Below are 18,613 nucleotides of genomic sequence, written 5' to 3'. Positions count from 1 at the left end.
CAAAGTGGCTTATTCTCAAATTATGCCTTTAGGATCCTGGTGTTAAGACTTTTGTGTAATATCTATTTTGCCCATCAGAGTTATTCTGCGGGTTTCTTTTACCTGTACAGCAATAAGCAATTTCCTCCTAGTCGATAGAACACAATCATAATTCTGTGGTTTTCCTGTAGTTCAATACCTTTGTGTCTCACTGCTGTCAATGTGAATACTAACTGGCTTAGTAACCATGCACCTTTTTCTGTAAAATCATGTTGGAAGTGTTTGCTTTTTTTAAATCAGCACATAAGCCAGAGTTAAACAATTCTGAATCACTCTATCCAAGGTGTAGACTCTGGATCCTAACTAACTTGTCAGTTTTAAACATCTGAACATAATGAGATTAAACAACAGAGAAGAAAGGAAAGGCTAAGTCTAATATTCTAAGTCAAGTTTTAACTGATATCCCCATTTGCCAGGAGATTAAAAAATTACCCTGTTTTTACATTTTAAGTATAGTGAGTAATGTGATCCTAATCATGTTTACTCAGAAATAAGCCCCACTCAGTTCCTGGAGATTTCCTTCCCAGAAACAGTGCTTAGAATTGTAGCTAAAACTACAATCCCAAACTCCAATCTCAAGCTCAGAAGGAGTTCTATCTAAATCAATGGGGCCAACATCTGAATTAATTTTACAGTCCTATACATATTTACTACAACGTAAGTGTCACTGAGTTCAATGGGACTTACTCCCTACTAAATGTGCATAGGATTGCAGCCTATGATTGGGATGTTGCCCATATAGTGGAGAAAAAGCTATTCAAATTTTACACTGACAACCATAACACATTAAGGGTTTTCCCCATATAGATCCAGAAAGCTGAAGACATCTCCTGTCTACACTGATCGGCAAAAATGCCATCTTCCTGGAGATTTGGGCCTCCACGTTTATTTCCAATAGAGTAACTGAATTCTCAGTAGAAAAAGAGAGAAAACAAGAAAATGTCTGGAATTATTTACCAGCAAAACCCGTAGGAGAAATCACCTCTGTAGTGGGTAATTGGGAAGCCCCAGCGCCTTTAACAATCAGCATCCATGGATTTAGACAGAGTACTCCTAACTTTGTTCTAAGGTGCAGGCAGGATGGATAGGATTTCTTTAAAAATCTAGTAAATCCCGTGTACAATTATTCAGAAATAAGTCCAACTGAAATCAAAGCAAGTGACATGTGGGAGATAGGGTGGGAGTAGGGCAGCAACCTCCAGGAGACAAGGTAACACATTTTAAGAACCATGGGATGGAGTTCATCTCTTTTGTGTGTTTCCTTTCCCACCTCCTCCTCTAAATGGGTCTGAACTATTAAACTGAAGGTTGCAGTCCTAATAAGCACATTTCCTTGGAAGTCTGATCCATTTAGTTCAATGGCGCTCGCTGTCTTCCAAGTTGATGCAGTTTAGGATTGGTCTAGAAAGGTCTTAACCGAGCAAGCACTCCTGTTTTATTTCTTTCTTTTAAAGGCCCATGGATCTGCCTGCTTTTGTGAGGAGGGCCGATCAAAGGGCGCTCCACTTTCCTTGGCTGTTTGGTTCCGGGGGGGGGGGGGCACAGTGGTGCCCTCGCAGCCAGCCCTGAGTGCTGGTAAATGAGACGTTTGGAGAAAGCTCTCTCCTCCTCTCGGAGCCAGCAGCCGCCTTGTCATTTTCATTTTAGCCCCTCCCCTGCAGATCCAGCCCCCCCCCCCCATGTTTAACTAACTCAGGACACTAGCGCAAGATCCACGCCTAATTAAATTAATTAGGGATTCTTGTCAATCCTGGATTAATGGCCGAGAGAAACCCCTGGCCACTGGATCTGGAAGAGGGAGGGGTGGGCTGGAAGCAGGAAGACTCCTCTCCCCCCCCCCCGGTTTCTCCCCTCCTCCTCCTCTCCCAGTTTGGTTCCTTTTCTCTTTGGTGGTGCTGCTGGACTGCTCCAGGAGAAGGGGGTTCATTCACAGTTCCAAAGGGGAGGTAATTTGCTCCGAACAAGGGGCAGGCTTTGCAAAGTATAAATAGTGGGGACTTCAATAGCAAGAGCCCTATCAGATCTGAACTCTTAGCGGGGAGAATTGTCAAAGATCTTCACGTTTAACAAGCTCGCTCCAGTCGGAAAACATCAGCTCCCATTTAACTCTCCAGCCCCTCTGCGGCTTCTCCTTCCCTCCCCCTCCCCCCCGGTTACCCGCGCCCTCCCCCCTTTTTTCCTCCTACCCCTCCTCTTCCTCCTCCCTACCCCCTTGATGTGTTTATTGGGGGGCTCGGAACAGCCAGAGGAGGCAACCGCGGGGGAGAAAAAAAGCGCCCAGAGAACCGCCGGCGATGGAAGAACTTACCGCTTTTGTTTCCAAGTCGTTTGATCAGAAAGTGAAAGAGAAAAAGGAGCTCATCACCTACCGGGAGGTTCTGGAGAGCGGACCCGTCAGGGGAGCCAAGGAGTCCGGAGGCTCCGGCGAGCCCGGGCGGGAGGACAGCAACAGCCCGGCGGCCCGGGTGGCTGGCGGCGGCGGGCGATCGCCGGTCCGAGAGCTGGACATGGGCGCCGTCGACAGGACCAGGGACGCCGGCACTCCCAAACTCAGCGAAGGTAACCAGCCCTTCTCGGCCAGCCGGGGCGGTCGAGCAGGCGGCGGGCTGTGGTGGGCAGGGGGCAGCGCCGGAGCAAGCAGATTGGGGCTGGAGCGGAGGGAAGGGCGAAGGGTCTGGGCAAGGGGCGCGCGGGCGCTCTTGCTCCCAGAGCCCCACGGAAAATGCGCGCCGGGTCCGGATGGACCGCACCGGCGGGGGGAAATTTGCGAGAGAATGGATGGAGGAGGGGAAGGCAGAGCGCGAGAGCGCCTTCGGGTTGAGCCTCCCAGCGCCGGATCCGGCCGGCCGGCCTTCTCGGTTGGGGAAGGAGACTAAACCGAACGAACGGGGGGCTTTTCGGCCCGTCCGTCCTTTTTTTCTGGCCGTTTCAAAGCGGCGAGATTGTTTTTGTTTGTTTCTTCTTAAACAGCACAACATGGCCATTCCGCGTGGCGCCTGCTGCTGTTCCAGCCCAGATCGCCGGGGATGGGATATTGGCGATTATTATTCGGTGAACTCTTACATATATTTTAGGGATAGGCTTCTTTTTTTCTTGTCCCTTCTCTCTTCCCGGTAGAGACGAGGATCTAAAATCACAGGCGCTGGCCCTGATCGGGTAGACAAGCTCTAGTCTGCTTATTAGCTCGCTCTCTGTGTATTTTCTCTACCCGAGAAAGAGTACCTTGCTTGCTGTAAGGATTTGCGTTAGGCTGTTCTGGAGATGGTGACAGGTTTTTGAATCTGGAAGTGTGGTACTGTAATGGTTCCACGGTCTTTATTTCTTTTCTGGAAGTAACATTCCCAGTGCTGGTGTCCGAAATACATCAATTAAGTTGGGTTGACTTTTTCTGCCCAAAAAGAATGTCATCCCGAGATCTATCTATATATCTATCAAAATATTTAAAGGCGATAATTAATTTGCTTCTATCAGGCGATCTTTTCCTATTTATAATATAAATGGCAGGGATGTGGAACTGGTAAAAAGAAAATCGAAATCAAATAAATTGATATATGTTTAAGGCGGCTTGGAGACCTCACAAATATTATTCAAAGTTTGAAAAGTAGCCCTTGTTTATTTATGAATGGAAGTATCAAATTCTATCCACACTAACAATACGGAGGTTATATTTTACGTATTTTTTTCTCTCCAAGTGAGTTCAAATAAATCTTACTTAAGCGTCTTGGAAACACGGACGCTTTATAATAATTCGATTTTTAAAAAAGCAATACATTCAATTCCTAGAAATGTTAGGGACACACATAATAAGCAATGCAAAAAATTAAAGCAAGGTGAACCTCTTTTTTGACTTGATTTTCTTCTACTCTTTAAGGTTTGTATTTCCGTTGAAGTGTAGAAAGAAGAAGAAAAGGGAAAGATATTGGGGGCAAGGAAGAGAAATAAATGAAAATACACTCAGCAAAATATCTTCTCCTGTTTGCTTATCCAAGAAGCCCCGTGGCTTTTAAAGTATAATATTTGAATATCTGCATGTGGTTTGAGAATGCGGATGTCATATTCGGAGGGGGGGAGGTCATTTCAACTCTTTTGTTCAACGAAAGTAGCTCTCTCCAGATCCGAACTGGACTGAAGACATCATCCGGAAATGCTTTTATAAACAAATTCAGCTTATGATTAGAGAGAAAGGCAGCGACAATAAACAAACTTTGGCGTGGCCTTGGGCAAATACAGTCGGGGAAGTGGCGGGCGGGCGGGCGGGCGGAACCCAGTTTGTAGATTAGGAAACCCCTGCAGTGTGAATGAACACCGTCACTCCGCCACGTTTACACGTACCGAGGCAAACCGGGGCTTGGTATCTGAAGTTAAGTGTGTGTTTGGAGCGGAGGAGGAGAATAATTGTTGGTGGCGGAGATAAAATGATTAAGGCCGACACTGTCATTATAATCGACGGACAGACATCGTACAGAGTAACATAAATTTCAAGGTCTCTGCCTCGAAGGGTTTGCAGTCTACGTTTCGACAGGGAGCGGCAGCAGGATGACAGACGGAGGTGTCACACTGTGTGTGTTCACAGAGAAGGTGAACACACTTTAAAAAAATCGGATCAAAATCAGTCGTTCCGATAATCATAACGTTGAAGAGGTCGGTCTGTACCTCCTACAGTGCAATTTTATGTTTAACTACTACTCGGAAGTAAGCCCCATTATGTCCAGTGGGACTGACCCCGAGGTAAGCGTGTCTAGGAATAGAGCCACCCCGAGGTAAGCGTGTCTAGGAATAGAGCCACCCCGAGGTAAGCGTGTCTAGGAATAGAGCCACCCCGAGGTAAGCGTGTCTAGGAATAGAGCCACCCCGAGGTAAGCGTGTCTAGGAATAGAGCCACCCCGAGGTAAGCGTGTCTAGGAATAGAGCCACCCCGAGGTAAGCGTGTCTAGGAATAGAGCCACCCCGAGGTAAGCGTGTCTAGGAATAGAGCCTTAGCGCACGAAGTCAAGTTTGCATTGAATCCGCCGCCGCCACACACGGGCGGCTCGCGCGTGTCAAATCCCCCATCGACACCTGCTGCTGTGATTCTGAAAAGGTCCAAACCGAAAGGCCGAGCCCGAAAGGGTCGAACCACCGGCGTGAATGGCAAGACGAAGTAGAAAGTGGGCCAGCTGCCGCCGCCTGGCTCCCTTCAGTTTCTGCGGGCCGTTCTCTCGGGGCTTTTGCAAGGGGGGGATTCGGACTGCGCCCGATGTCCGAGGAGCGGCGGGAGCCTTTCCATCCGTGGCTGCCTCGGGAGAAGGGGGAAGAGAGGGTCCAGACGAGCTTGTTTGTTGTTGTCTGGCACTGGAGTGGGGAAGTCGGAGGTCGCGACGCTCATCCCCCCACCCACCCCATGCGATGACCCTGAATTTCTTAGGACACCTCTCTTCTCTCTCTCCCCCGCTCCCCATCAGGTGGAGCAAACGATGCTCTGCATGTCTCCTTTTCCCAACTCAGACGATGGCTGTCAAAGATCCAGGCAGGAGCTGGTCAGAAGTAGAGGCAATTCCGGGTGGATTTAAATGAAGTTTTTCGAGATCGAAAGTTTAAAAAACAAAACAAAACCTGGCTTCTGCTGAGGAGGGGTTGGACACTGTGGTCAGAGAAACCAATGGGCCCACTCGGGATCAAACGGCGCAGGTCAGCCCTTAAACTGAACCACACTCTGGATCCTCTTTCAGATCGGGGCGTTAGGCTTAGAGCTAGGCTGGCTCCTTCGAAATCAGGGATGAATTCCTAACGGAGTGGCTGAGGAGGACAGGGGAAGGCAGGGCAGCCCCGTGGGCTTCCAGACGACTTACTTGCGTGTGGCAGAGCTCGGATCCTGGCGTAGGTCTGCGATCTCACAAAGCACGCTTCCTTGGGGTTGGACCCAAAGTTAGCCTAACCGAAGTCCCATGCATTTCAGCGGCTCTGCGTCAAGTAGGGCTAACACCGGAGAGAACCTCTGAACTCAGCGGGGCTAACTTCTGAGTAGGCAGGCCTGGGACTGTACCGCAAGGCGCAACCCTGCGCGTGTTTCTTCAGAAGTAAGTCCCGCTGCGTTCAGCGGCTCTTCCTCCCTAGGAAGTGTGTTTAGGGTTGCAGCTTGGGTTCCTTTGAAATCTGTGGGACCCCTTTGATTCTTGTGGGGGCGGCGGGATCCGAAGAAAGGACGGCCCGAGCGAGCCATCACCATCTCCGGAACAGGCAGGCACGAGTTCGCGGACCGCCCCGCTTTGGCCCGCAACCCGCCTTTGCTCGTGGAGTCCGTCAGCCTCGAAACTGTTGAGAGAGGTGACCTTTTAGCATTTCATTGATCCCTCCCCCCCCACTTTCCTCCTCCTCCCCCATCCCCCCCCCCCCCGTCTCTTCTCCTTGACTTAAGGTAAAAACACACGCGGGGAGACCCAGATCAGACGACGGCCTGGCGTGATCCGGGCCACTGGTCGTCGCTTTGGCGTTTACCTGCTCTGCCTGACCGTGTTTTCTTTCCTGCCCAGTTTCCCCAGAGCTGAAGGAGCGCAAAGACGATGCCAAAGTGATGGAAGACGAAGGGCAGACGAAGATCAAGCAGAGGAGAAGCCGGACCAATTTCACCCTGGAGCAGCTGAACGAGCTCGAGCGACTTTTCGACGAGACCCACTATCCGGATGCTTTCATGAGGGAGGAGCTCAGTCAGCGGCTGGGGCTGTCCGAAGCCCGAGTGCAGGTGAGGAAGGGAACCTGTCCGGAGGGCTCTGCTGGCGGGGTGTGGGGGGGGGAGGGCGCAAGGCGGATGCGGGACAGAGACCTTGCTGCGGCCTCACTACCTCGGGAAATGAGGAGCGTGGTTTTATTCCGGAGTAATTCCCACGGGGCCGCAAACCTCTGGTCTCCGTGGGACTTAATTCTGGATTGAGCCGATTAGTCTCGCGCTCCCTCTGGGCGAGCAGGCGAGTCACAGAAGGGCGGATTTTCCTCTTTCAACTGATGCTGGCATTTGGACTTTTGAATCTGATGGAGCCCATTCTCCTCCAAGCCTTTTTTTTCGACAAAGAAGTGGCGATGAAAGACACCTTTGCGGGGGCTTCCACAAAAAGGTAGTGACCGGCGAGTTGTTAGTGAGCCTGAGTCGAAAGTAGCAATCCTTCTGGAGCAGCCGGTCCTGTGGTGGAGTGCCTGAGCCCTTTCAGCCTGATCCTAAACAAGCTTTAGCTGGGAAGAAATGCGCTCTCTTGCAGTGGAAGTTCTTTCTTGGCTGGCTGAGGGGCTGTGGCCTTTACGGGTTATATATATTTGGTTTCAATAGTTCACGCGTATTGTGATGTGCTGACCAGCCACGTTCTACTTCATGCTCCATTTTTTCTGATTCTCCACTTTTTGTATTTATCGTTATCATGGTATATGATATTTTATATTGTGAGCAGCAACAAAAAGGTCCCTGCCCGAAGAAGTCTCCAGTCTCCAGTTGGAACAGTGGGGAGAGACTGAAGGAAGATGGTTTAGTACTCAAAGCCCGCGTGTAAAATGTGGTCGGCAGTACTTTGCCACGGTTCCAGTTTCTACAACTTTGCTTTCTTAATATGCCAAGCAGACCTTTTCACCTGAAACACGTAGGGTCAGTGTTGTATACAATAGTTCAGCATCTCCCTTCCTTCCTTTAAGCATTGATCCTGACTCCGTTAAAGAGAGAGAGAAAACAGACGGATGTATGAATTAACTTTATAGAGAAGCTGAGTAATAAACGAAATTGGGAGTTCCTAACATCTACACATTTACAGTCCATTTTCTCTTTTAAAAGGGGAAGTAATTAAAAAAATCTCGAGGGACCAGAAAAAGGCAAGACGAAGGAAAGGCTAGACGGGGCTTGGCTTGGCTAGTGCAGCTGGATTTCAAAGAGCTGTTTGGAGACCATCTCTCCCACCCCCTCTATATGTTCCAGTTATATCTAGGCATCTTTCAGGCTTCAATTCCAAAGGCTTGTCAAGGTGGCAGTCGGTTGAACGACTCCCTCCCCTGCCCCCGGAGTTTCACCTAAGGGAGGCGAATAGAAAAGGGGGAAAAAAAGAATTTGCCTAGAAGGACGCCTGCTAGCCAGAGGCCGGGTTGCTTGTCAAATGTGAGCGAAAAGGAGCCACTGTTCCAGTGGAAAACGGGGCCTTCTTTGTGTGAACACTTGGAGCAGTTTTAGGCCCCCAAACATCTGCAGCTGCTAGCAGAGTCCCTGCTTGTAACAGATACTTCCCCCTCCATCTTTGTGCTCGTGGACTGCCATCTGCACGAAACGGGTCTCCACTTCTTACAGGCTTTCTCTGTATCTTGTAATCGGATAAAGGCAGAAACTGAACAGTCACGTTGGAGTAAGGGCGGAAAAAAAAAGTGGTGGTGGGGAAACTAGTATATTTGAAAGACATCACAGCCTAGAGAAAGCGAGACCTCCCTTTTTACTCCTCTCTATTTGTCTCCACCTTTTAAGGTTGGCTGCTTAAATCTCACACACACCAAAATACTTAGTCCCCGAACTGGTCTGTGGAAAGAAAGAAGGAAAAAATTAAAGGGCGGTGATTCCTACGGAGGGAGGCTTGCTTGACTCAACAAAAGAATAACTAGTGCCCAGTATAATCCATACAGAATAACTTTTAGAGATTTGCATAGATTAGACTCTCGCTCCTTTTAAATGGCCCCGGAAAATGCTTCGCTTGTAATTTGGTTTTAAACTTTGCTTCCTGGCTCTCGTTGGCAGATGGTGGAAACAAGAGCTTGGAAGTCAGTAGGGACAGGCTGGGGGCTGAAATCCGAACCACGCGACCTCTTCCTAAACTCATTTACTATCGGAAATAAATAACAGTGATTTCGGTGCGGCTTACTTCTGAGTAAGCACGTCCAGGCATACAGCCTAAACAGTTGCTTTTATGCCTGTTTTCCCAGCACACCTGCACAGGATCGGGCGGCATGGTTGCGATCCTACTCAAACTGGTCTGGGAACAAGGCCCATTAAATTAGATGGAACTTGAATCCAGGTAAGATTGCAGCCGTGAAGCTGAGTCCCGTGCAGGTTTGCTCGGACCTATGACCCCTACGCTCATGGGGCTTTCTGCGAGGAAAATGTGGCTGGGATGGCAACCTTAGGTCTTACAACTCCCAGCATCCCCCAGCCAACCATGCTGGATGGGGAATGGCGGGAGTTGTAGGACTTTTTCTGTCTAAACGTGCATGGGATTGTGCCTGTAGTCTGTGATCTTAGGAACACTTACTTGCAAGTCCCATTGAACACAGCAACACCATTTACATCCCAGTCAAAATTCAGAGGATTGGGCGACATATCTACTTCCTTGAAAGAAAGCTTTATTGCAATAAATGCCTCAGTGTGTTTAGGACTCCAGGGGTGCTAGTTTGCACGTGGCAAACTATGACGTCTGTGTTTGTAGATGTTGACAATGTATTTATTCACTTTAAAATCAGAGCCCAATCAGGGTTCTTTGCCCTCCTTGCCTCACCTCCTTTTTGTGTCTTGAGGAATGATCACATGATAGGACCTTTGAGACAGAAAACATCTCTTTCTCTCTCTCCCTCTTGCCGTCCCACAAAAAAAAAAAAAAAAATCAGGATACAATCCAGCCAACTTAAAGCACTTTTAAGTCTCACTGATTTCAGTAGTAGAGATGTAAAACTGCACTGTTGAAATAAGTGGGGTTTACTTGATCCTTTGCTGGTTTACTCGGATGTAAATCTTTTTGAGTTCAATGACATTTACTCCCAAATAAGTTGTATTGAACTCATTGGGAATGAATGTGCATAGGATCAGGCCTGCCAAAATGCATCTAGACCCCAAAGTTTTAACCTCCTTTCTTCTGAGGAAAATGAGCTGAACTTTTGTCACTGATCTTAAACTTTTCCCCATTTCCAATAGTCAAAGTATCATCTTGCCTGTTGTGCAGGTTTTTTCTCTTTCTTTTTCTTTCTTTCTTTCTTTTTTCTATGGGAGCAAATTAGATTATCATAATAATGAGATAATTATTCCGCTTCTGTGTTACACTCCACTGCCCAGAGGAAGAGAGAATTTCTCAACTTCTTTGTAGTGAAGCTTTTATGACAGTAATTACCCCCCCAAAAGTGAGTCATTAAACGTTTTGGTGTTTTGTTTTTCTTGAAGATAAAGCTAATTAATATTACAGGCTTTTAATGAACACATTCTTCTTGGATTTTATTGAGCAAACATCTAAATCCCTTTATCACAAGTTTTAGCATTAGATAGTATGGAGAGGTTTGTGGGTGGGGTGCCTTTGGGAGATTTGACTGGCAAAAGATGAAACAGGGCCTGAGAAAGTAATTGAGCAAGAACCAGAACAGGCAGCAACTGTCCATCTTCTAGAGAGCTGTGCTCTTCTTAAGTCTATTCTAAGTGGAGCTCAAGCAAAGTTTCGCTATACACCCCATTTCCTTCCTGATGCAGCCTAGGTGAGTTCCTTGCAAGTTAGCCCAGTTTTAAATATTGGTGCTGGAATCTACTCCTGGGGGTTGGAAGGAAATGTGAGAGACAACCGAGTATTCCCACTGAGTTAAAAAGAGAGAGAGAGATTGCTCTGGAGTAAGCTTTTTATAGAAATGCAGTTTGTGATTGTAATAATCAACAGATTTTTGGTCGGATCCTAATCTGGCACAATTTAGCCAAAGTTCAGTCTAACTCCCCTTGATTTCTCTTAGAAGTCATTAAACACCTGCAATCTTATGAATGTCGACTCAAAATGTAAGCCCCATTCAGTTCAGTATGGCTTACTCCCAGGAAACTGGACACAGGAGTGCAGCCTAAATCTCTCCCAGGGAAAACAATGGGATTTACAGTGCAACTTTAGACACATCTACTCAAACATAAGTCCCACTGAGTTCTATAGGATTTATTCCCAAGTAAGTGTGTATACTATACTCTGCATAGGATTGCAGCCTTAGAAGTGCTTAACTTGCCTGAGCTGTGCCTTACTTTTATTTGGAAAAGATGTAAGTCCAATTGCTTTTACTGATCTTTACTTCTAAATTAGGCTGCAGTTTATGCACACTTACTTGAGGATTTGTTGTTGTTGTTCAGTCATTCAGTTCTGTCCGACTCTTCGTGACCCCATGGACCATAGCACGCCAGGCCTTCCTGTCCTGCGATCTCTCCTGGAGTGTGCTCAAGTCCATATTCATTGCATCGGTGATGCTATCTAGCCATCTCATCCTCTGCCGTCCCCTTCTCCTTTTGCCTTCAATCTTTCTCAGCATCAGGGTCTTTTCCAGTGACTTTTCTCTTCGCATTAGGTGGCCAAAATACCTAACTTGGGGATACCTTTCTAGCAAAAGTGGGACTGACTAAATATATGAAATAAATATGCATAATCTCTGGCTGCATCTGTGCTTAGGATTGAAACCTAAGGTGCTACTGAATAAAGATAAAAAGGCAATTAATAAAGTAATTTTCATATAGTTTTGTTTTGGATCAGGATTTCCAGAGATGGATTAAGAGAATTAGGTAGGTATTGTGTATGAATATGCACTGGCTTACTGATTCACTTACTGGTGAGAGAGATGGAGAAAACTTTAGGGTACTAATTCTAGATGAGCTAAAACCTTGAAATGTGGGAGATGTGTAGTCCAAATAACTTCATTACTAGAAATATCTGAAAACAGGATGTCCTTCCCATTCCCATTTTGAAGTCCCATTCACTTCAAAAGGTCTACTCTAAGTAGGACTAACCAAGTAGAATTAACCTTGGATACAACCCAAGGCACTCACACATCTGCCCCACTCTGGTTAATAGAACATCCCGAAAGGGATACATTTGTTTCCCCTTAGAAAGGGGTGGGAGGAGAAAGAGATGTAAGTCCCAAAATGGTTAATGTACTTCCTGCACACAAACAAAGCTGAAGTTTGGTTAGCAGGACTAGATTTTATAGATGACTAGTAAACTCTGAGAATTCAGCCTCTTTATATCTAACAGTGCATTCCTACATATGCCAGCTGAAATAAATCTTGCTGAATCTAGTGGGGCTTACTCCTAGGGAAGTGTGTAAAGCCTGAGAATAAAACTTGGGGCACAAAGTTTATATCCTAACAGAGGCCAGCATACAGAGTGAACCAACCTGCACATGGGGTGAACTCTTGAGGGGTGCTGGAGATTCTATGGGGTGGGTGCAGGCACCTGGTAGTAGCCAGGAAGAAACAAATATCTCTGCTCGCAGAGCACAAGTTTCATTTACTGGTAATAAACATGGATAGAGATGGCACTGTGCATATATATAGATGTGGCTTTGTATTGAGCTTGTTTCCCCCCCCCTTCCCTCCCCTGTCTGCCTAGGTATGGTTTCAGAACAGAAGAGCTAAATGTAGAAAGCAAGAAAATCAGCTCCATAAAGGTATGTGGAAATTGAACAATGGTGCATGAAATCGTTTCCCTTAAGGTCCAGGCATTTGGGGCCTTATCTTGCCCAGCCCAAAAGCTACACTTTCTGGGGCTGTCTTCTTTGTCTAATGCTGCAATCCTTTGCACATTTACCTGGGAGTAAGTCCCATTGGACATAGTGGGACTGACTTCTGAGTAAACATGATACATTGGATTACATTGTGCAAATCTGTGTTAAGAGACAGGAGAAAACAACAACTAGGAACACCAAGAGTGAAGGGTGTATCCTCTGCTTAATGATGCCCTGCATTTTTATTCCATATCTGATCTGATCCCCACCTGTTTTTTTCAGGGGTCCTCATAGGAGCAGCCAGTCAGTTTGAAGCATGCCGAGTTGCACCCTACGTGAATGTTGGCGCTTTGCGGATGCCTTTCCAGCAGGCAAGTACAATGGGAGCTGCTGGTATCATTTTTAGAAAGGGACAAAACTTAGAAGAATTTCCTTGTGAGTGTTTTGGGCGGAACAGGCAGTTTTCTCCTTCCCGGAGACATAATCAAGTGCAGTTAGGCCCTTTCTAATATTTGTCCTCTAAAATACTTACAATATACAATAAAATATTTTAAATAAATTGCTTCCTCATAGCTTGGGAGTGGGGGAAGAGAGTTGGACTGAGTGTTTTCCCTGCATGTTTAAACACCCTGATCCCTTAATGCACCTGCAGTTCCACCTGATCCTATGCATGTTTTCTCAGAAATAAGCTCCACTGAGCTCAGTGGGATTTAACTGCCATGTAAGTATGCTCAGAATTGCAGGCCTTTAAATGGACCTTACTTCTGAATGTGAGGATTTGTTTTGTTTTAAGGATTCAAGCCTTACTTGGAATTCAATTAAGCACCATTGGTTTTAAAGGACTTGACTTCCAAGGAAGCATGGTTAAGACTGGGATAGTTCAATCAGCTGTCTAGAAATAGGCTGAAGCTGTACTTGTGAAACCCAAGATTCATGGATATGCAGCTGGTTTGACTCATAGGAGTAATACACATTGTGTTCAGTGGGACTTTCTTTCAAGTAACAGTGTGGGGGATAGCAGCTTTATAGGTCAGTTAGAACTGAAGTCAGGTTCTCAGTGCAATCTTATGCTCAGAAGAAAGTCCCATGGGTTATATCCAATGTTAGACCTACTTATAGTAGACCCAATGAAATGAATAGGAGTTACGTTAGACTAACATTGGGTACAACCCCATATTTTTAACAGGGCTTACTCTCTAGTAAGTTTAGGATCGCAACCTCAGTGAGTCTGCCTGCTCCTCTGCTGCACGCTCCAAAGAACTGAGTACTGATCCTGGTGAGGGTCTGTTCATCCACGCATGCAAGAGTGAATGTCTGCATGGGTGTGTGTTTCTTCATTCTCCTTGTATCATGAGGTTAGGCAGGTTTGTTTAAAAGACTACTGCAAAAGGTTTATGAACTGGCCAGTATACAGAGTGTAGATCAAGTGAACAAGAGAATTATGAAATCCAGCTTTTGTCTTCCTTTTCTTGGAGATTCCATCTTAAGCAACTCACATTGGTAGGGAGGGGAGAGGCTTACAACCCCGACTCCAAATGTTTTGGCCATGGCGCAGCACAATGGAATGTCTTGAGCCCATATGTTTCAATGGGTTTAAATATTCCCAGTTCTTATTTATAGCCACTATGTGGAAGTAACTTCAGTTTATTTCAGTGGGACTTTTAATTAAGTTCTCTTAGGGTGCAATCTTATGCATGTTTAAACAGAAAAAGTTCTGCAACTCCCAGCATGCCCCAGCCAGCTGGGAGTTGCAGGACTTTTTCTGTTTAAACATTCATAGGATTGCATCCTTAGAATATGTTGGAACCAGAAAACCCAGTGGGTGCTTCTCCCACATCTTTAATGAAGTCATTGTGCTCAGCCCTAGAGAAAGCTGTATCCTTCAGGCTTACTGACATTAGTGGTATCTTAAAGTTCTCTAGGTTGCACATGCCCAGTATTTGTGGTGGGCAACTCACTGTCTCTCAAGCTTTAGTCTTGTGCACATGGAACTCAGTGGAGCATACCTCTGACTAAACATGCATAGGCCTGGGGTTGTGTGTCTCATGTGTAGCATAAGATGTTCTCAGCTGTGAAATGGGGATAAGAGGGAAGACTAGATGGCCTAGTGAAGAAGGCCTGTCTCCATGAAAATTAATGGCAGTACCAAAAAGAACTGGAGCAAACCTGATCTCCAGTTGTAGATGGTAGTGGATGGTGGTAACGCTGCAAAGGTCATGCCAGAGATGAGCAAGAGTGAAAGATGTGTACAGTAATTAGAGAAATAAGAGGAAAAGAGCAAGATAAAGTAGGGCTCTCTGTCTTTCCCCCACTTACTTGGTATTACCAAGGGTCACAGTCAATGGCATTTAACCTGCTTAAATGTTTGCAGGATTGTAGCCAAAGTGTGTGGGTGTAGAGGCTGGTGGTACAGCAGAGATGGACCATGCATTTTTTCCTTTCTTGATTTTTTTAGAATAGACCTGAAGACAAGATCATTGCTTTCCTAGTCTTCATATGGTGTGGACAGATGGTCAAGCAAAAGCATTTAGAGATATACAGTCAGAATGGATGGCTGGGGGAAGTCAAATAAACTCACAAGAAAGGCAATCAAGTGCATCCACTAGAAACCAGGAGCCTACCTGAAGTGTGAAGGGAGGGAAGAGGGTTTAGTAGGGATATAGCCAATTAGCCTCTATTGCTTATGGTTAGCCAGCTAATGTGGGAAAACAGCTGGCAGCAACCACAAGCATAAAACAGAATCAGTCAGCAAATGATAACAGCCCTCTGTCAATCCTGAAGCAGCACTGCCTGGGACTAGTGCATGCAACAAGCAGGGGCAGGCAGGCAGACACTGTATGAACCTGACCAGACAATCTATGCAAGGCCTGGCCATCCAGTTGGTACATTCAACCAGAAGAGCACATGAAACCAGCCAGCCAATCAGCTGAAGCACACTACTGCCCAACCAGCCACGCAACCTACCCCTACTGAGAACTCACAGGGTCACGCAACATAAATAGCTACTGTATTTAACCAAACTGTCAACCAGACTGACCACACTATAGCCAAAGGTCCACCAGGAAGAGAAAGAGAAACTTAATTTCCAAAATGAGAAAGTGCTAGGTAGGAGATTAAGCTTTCATGGAAGAAACCTCTTGTGACCTGGAAGTCTTTCCTGCAGTCCTAAATGTGACAGATGATACTCTGCACATGTTTAGAGGATTAGTGCTGTCATTTGCTTAGGGCTTAAGATGAGCCAAACAGTCCTCAGCTCTGGAACATGGGCAGTAATAATGAGTGCCTCTGAGCATGGCCAAATGCCTTTCTCTACTACTGAGAAGCTACAGCAAGCCCTAGCATACATGGGATGATTATACGTAAGGGTATTAAGGGCCGCCTTTTCCAGGAAGTAGTCCACGTCTTTAAAAAGTGGTACTCAAGCCTGGATTGAAACCACATATTGCGGCCTAATTCTGCTGCACCCTAATCCTAAATGTGTGGCTGTTGACTGCTATTACTCCAGACCAAGTCAAAGGCATTCTACACATGCTCAGGGGCCTCTATTTTAATGAAGACATCACGTGGTTCCGGACTGAGCCAAGTGCTGTGAGAGCACTTCTGGAACCCTGCCATATACTTCAAATGCTCTTACTGTGCACAGTTAGTGCTTTTCTGAATGTGATGACTTGGATGTTTCTCTGTGTAGGTAATTTTAAAGGTTTTGCCCATTTATTTATTTATCTGCAACCCAGCTGGGCCCAATTGGTGTTATGTAAATTTAAGGCACCTTCAATGCTAAAAACACCTACTTGGGATTAAGCCACACCGAACACTGCACCTGACTGACTTTTGAGTAAGCATGCCTAGGATCAGGCTGCACAAATAAATCCAAAATAAATTTACAGCACAATACTTTGCATGTCATAAGTAAGGCCCACTGCATTCAATGGGGCTTGGTCCCAGTTAAGGGTGCATAGCATTGCAGCTCCGAAATTGGCTCCCCGGCAGACTTGTGCACCTGAAGTTCACCCTCTCTCTTTTTAGTAATTAACTTGCATCCAGCGGGGGCTAAACATAGAGCACCTTAAGCATGCTCAGTGCTCCAGTTATGGGAGAAAAGGCAGTGGTGGGGATGAAGGCCATTATTCTTGATTCCCCCAAATTTTAGCCAGACCATGTCCTCTTATATTTTTACCCCAGCGATGGACAACTTGTGGCCCTCTCGATGTTTTGGCCTACAACTCCCATGGCGGTCGTGGCTAGGGTTGACTTAAATCCCCCAAAAGGAGGGGATCGCTGTAACTGAAGCACTGACGGCTTCCGCAGAAGTATGCCCCACTGAATTCAAGGAGCCTCACTCCCTGCTACAGTTTTCCCCGCCTTGGTGCCCTCCACGTGTTTTGGAGTTCAACTCCCATCAGCCAGCATAGCCCACGGTCAGGAACGCTGGCTGGCCGTTGTCGCCCGAAACATCTGGAGGGCGCCAGGTTGGGCAAGGCTACGCCGGTCATCCTATGCGTTCGAGGGAGGGAGGGAGGGACAGAAGGAAGTCCCCGGGGACTCGAGGGGGCTTCCCCCTGCCGGGGCCTGCGCTCGACGGCTCGCGCGCCCCTCGCGGCGCTGCGGGCGGATCCGGCGGCCGTTTAATGCTCTTGTCTTTCTCCACTCTCGTTGCACCTTTTAGGATAGTCATTGCAACGTGACGCCCTTGTCCTTTCAGGTGCAGGCGCAGCTGCAGCTGGACAGCGCCGTGGCGCACGCGCACCACCACCTCCACCCGCACCTGGCCGCGCACGCGCCCTACATGATGTTCCCGGCGCCGCCCTTCGGCCTGCCCTTGGCCACGCTGGCCGCCGAGTCCGCCTCGGCCGCCTCGGCGGTGGCCGCGGCCGCGGCCGCCAAGACCACCAGCAAGAACTCCAGCATCGCCGACCTCAGACTCAAAGCCAAAAAGCACGCGGCGGCCCTGGGCCTGTGACTCCTCCGCCCCGCCGGGCACGTTGCAATCCTGCCGGGCCGGGGCCGGGGCCGGGGCCGGGGCCGGCGGAGCTCTCCGGAGGGGCGCCCCGCCGCGGGGCCCGGCGCCGCCCCCCGCCGCGCCATCTGCCCCGAGGCGAGACCCGCCTTGACTCGCCCGGAGAGGGCCCAGGTTGAATCTCTTCGGGTCTCTCGGCCCCGAGCGACTTAACATGTGGAAGACGAAACAAAGGCCAACGAGCACCCCGGGGTGGGTGGCGGGGAGCGAACAGACACAAGCCCACCCCGGGCGTGCCGCGAAATGACTATAGACCAAGGCGATCACCCGGGGCGAAACTTAAAACGATTTGATTTCTCCCCCACCCTTTTAAATGGAGGGGAGGCACCCCTTCTACTACTGCTAATAATGATAATGATAATAATAATGATAATAGTAATGCTGAGGAGAAGAACGAGAAGCTCCTCGGAAACTGGAGGGAAGAGACGTACTTATTTAAAGAATTGGATGAAATAGACGCGCAGCTGGGAAGTTCACAGGTTTTGAAACTGACCTTTTTCTGCGGAAGTTCACTTTAATACGAGAAATTTGATAAGAGAGGCGGGCCCTCCCTTCACGTTGCATCAGATCCTTGAGTTGTCACAGCCGCAGTCTGGAAACGGAGACGAGAAGGAAAGAAGAATTTTAAAATGGGGAAAAATAATAATTAAAAAAAGTGTGGGGCGGGGGGGGGGAACACACACACACACACACACACACACGAACACACACACACGAACACACGATTATTTCTCTTCCGATTTCTAAAGGAAAACTGATCGGGATACTTCTGCCAGTAGAGGCCCGAGTGAGTCGCCATATATCTGGGTTTCCTTTTTTCTTTCTTAGCGTTGCTCCGGATCATTTGCACTACGCTTCTTTGGGAGAACAACAGTCAACACACAACACAAGGTCACCTAGCTGAATTTGGGGTTCCCAAAGGGGAGGGGAGAGGAAGAAAGACCCCCTCTGCACACACTTAGGGTGTAATCTTAGGCATGACTTTAGACAGAAAAAAATCCTAAAACTCCCCCCATGGGTCAGCCAGCATGGCTGGCTCGGGAATGCTGGGAATCGTAGGACTTTTTTTTTGTCTAAACATCCATAGGATTACACCCACCCGTAAAAGCTAAAGCCCCAGCA

General features: G+C 47.5%; 1 protein-coding gene across 2 annotated transcripts; it reads left to right on the top strand.

The window, feature by feature from the left end:
- Window positions 1–2,333: 2,333 nt before the first annotated feature.
- On the top strand, window positions 2,334–17,488 carry SHOX2 (SHOX homeobox 2). 2 transcript variants are annotated; one of them, XM_084842051.1, is made up of 5 exons: window positions 2,334–2,598; window positions 6,549–6,757; window positions 12,360–12,417; window positions 12,757–12,845; window positions 17,177–17,488. In XM_084842051.1, exons 1-5 carry the CDS (start codon window positions 2,334–2,336, stop codon window positions 17,432–17,434), a joined length of 879 nt encoding a protein of 292 aa, XP_084698177.1. In that variant the 3' UTR covers window positions 17,435–17,488. The 2 variants fall into 2 exon arrangements, with proteins under 2 accessions (XP_084698177.1, XP_084698176.1); XM_084842050.1 differs by having other exon boundaries at window positions 17,141–17,488.
- The last annotated feature ends 1,125 nt before the right edge of the window (window positions 17,489–18,613 follow it).

Source organism: Heloderma suspectum, chromosome 3 (assembly GCF_057233095.1).
Source record: "Heloderma suspectum isolate Gila_16-S chromosome 3, 16-S_ref, whole genome shotgun sequence".
Lineage (NCBI taxonomy): Eukaryota > Metazoa > Chordata > Lepidosauria > Squamata > Helodermatidae > Heloderma > Heloderma suspectum.
Note: the sequence above shows the minus strand (reverse complement) of the source record. Positions and strands in the feature narration are given on the sequence as shown.

What these genes read in the sequence shown, in the direction of transcription:
- SHOX2 (XM_084842050.1), top strand. Translation starts at nt 2,334, where the DNA reads ATGGAAGAACTTACCGCTTTTGTTTCCAAGTCGTTTGATCAGAAAGTG. An exon ending in TGTCCGAAGCCCGAGTGCAG is followed by an intron (nt 6,758 to 12,359) that starts GTGAGGAAGGGA and finishes CTGTCTGCCTAG; the next exon opens with GTATGGTTTCAGAACAGAAG. An exon ending in TGCGGATGCCTTTCCAGCAG is followed by an intron (nt 12,846 to 17,140) that starts GCAAGTACAATG and finishes TGCACCTTTTAG; the next exon opens with GATAGTCATTGCAACGTGAC.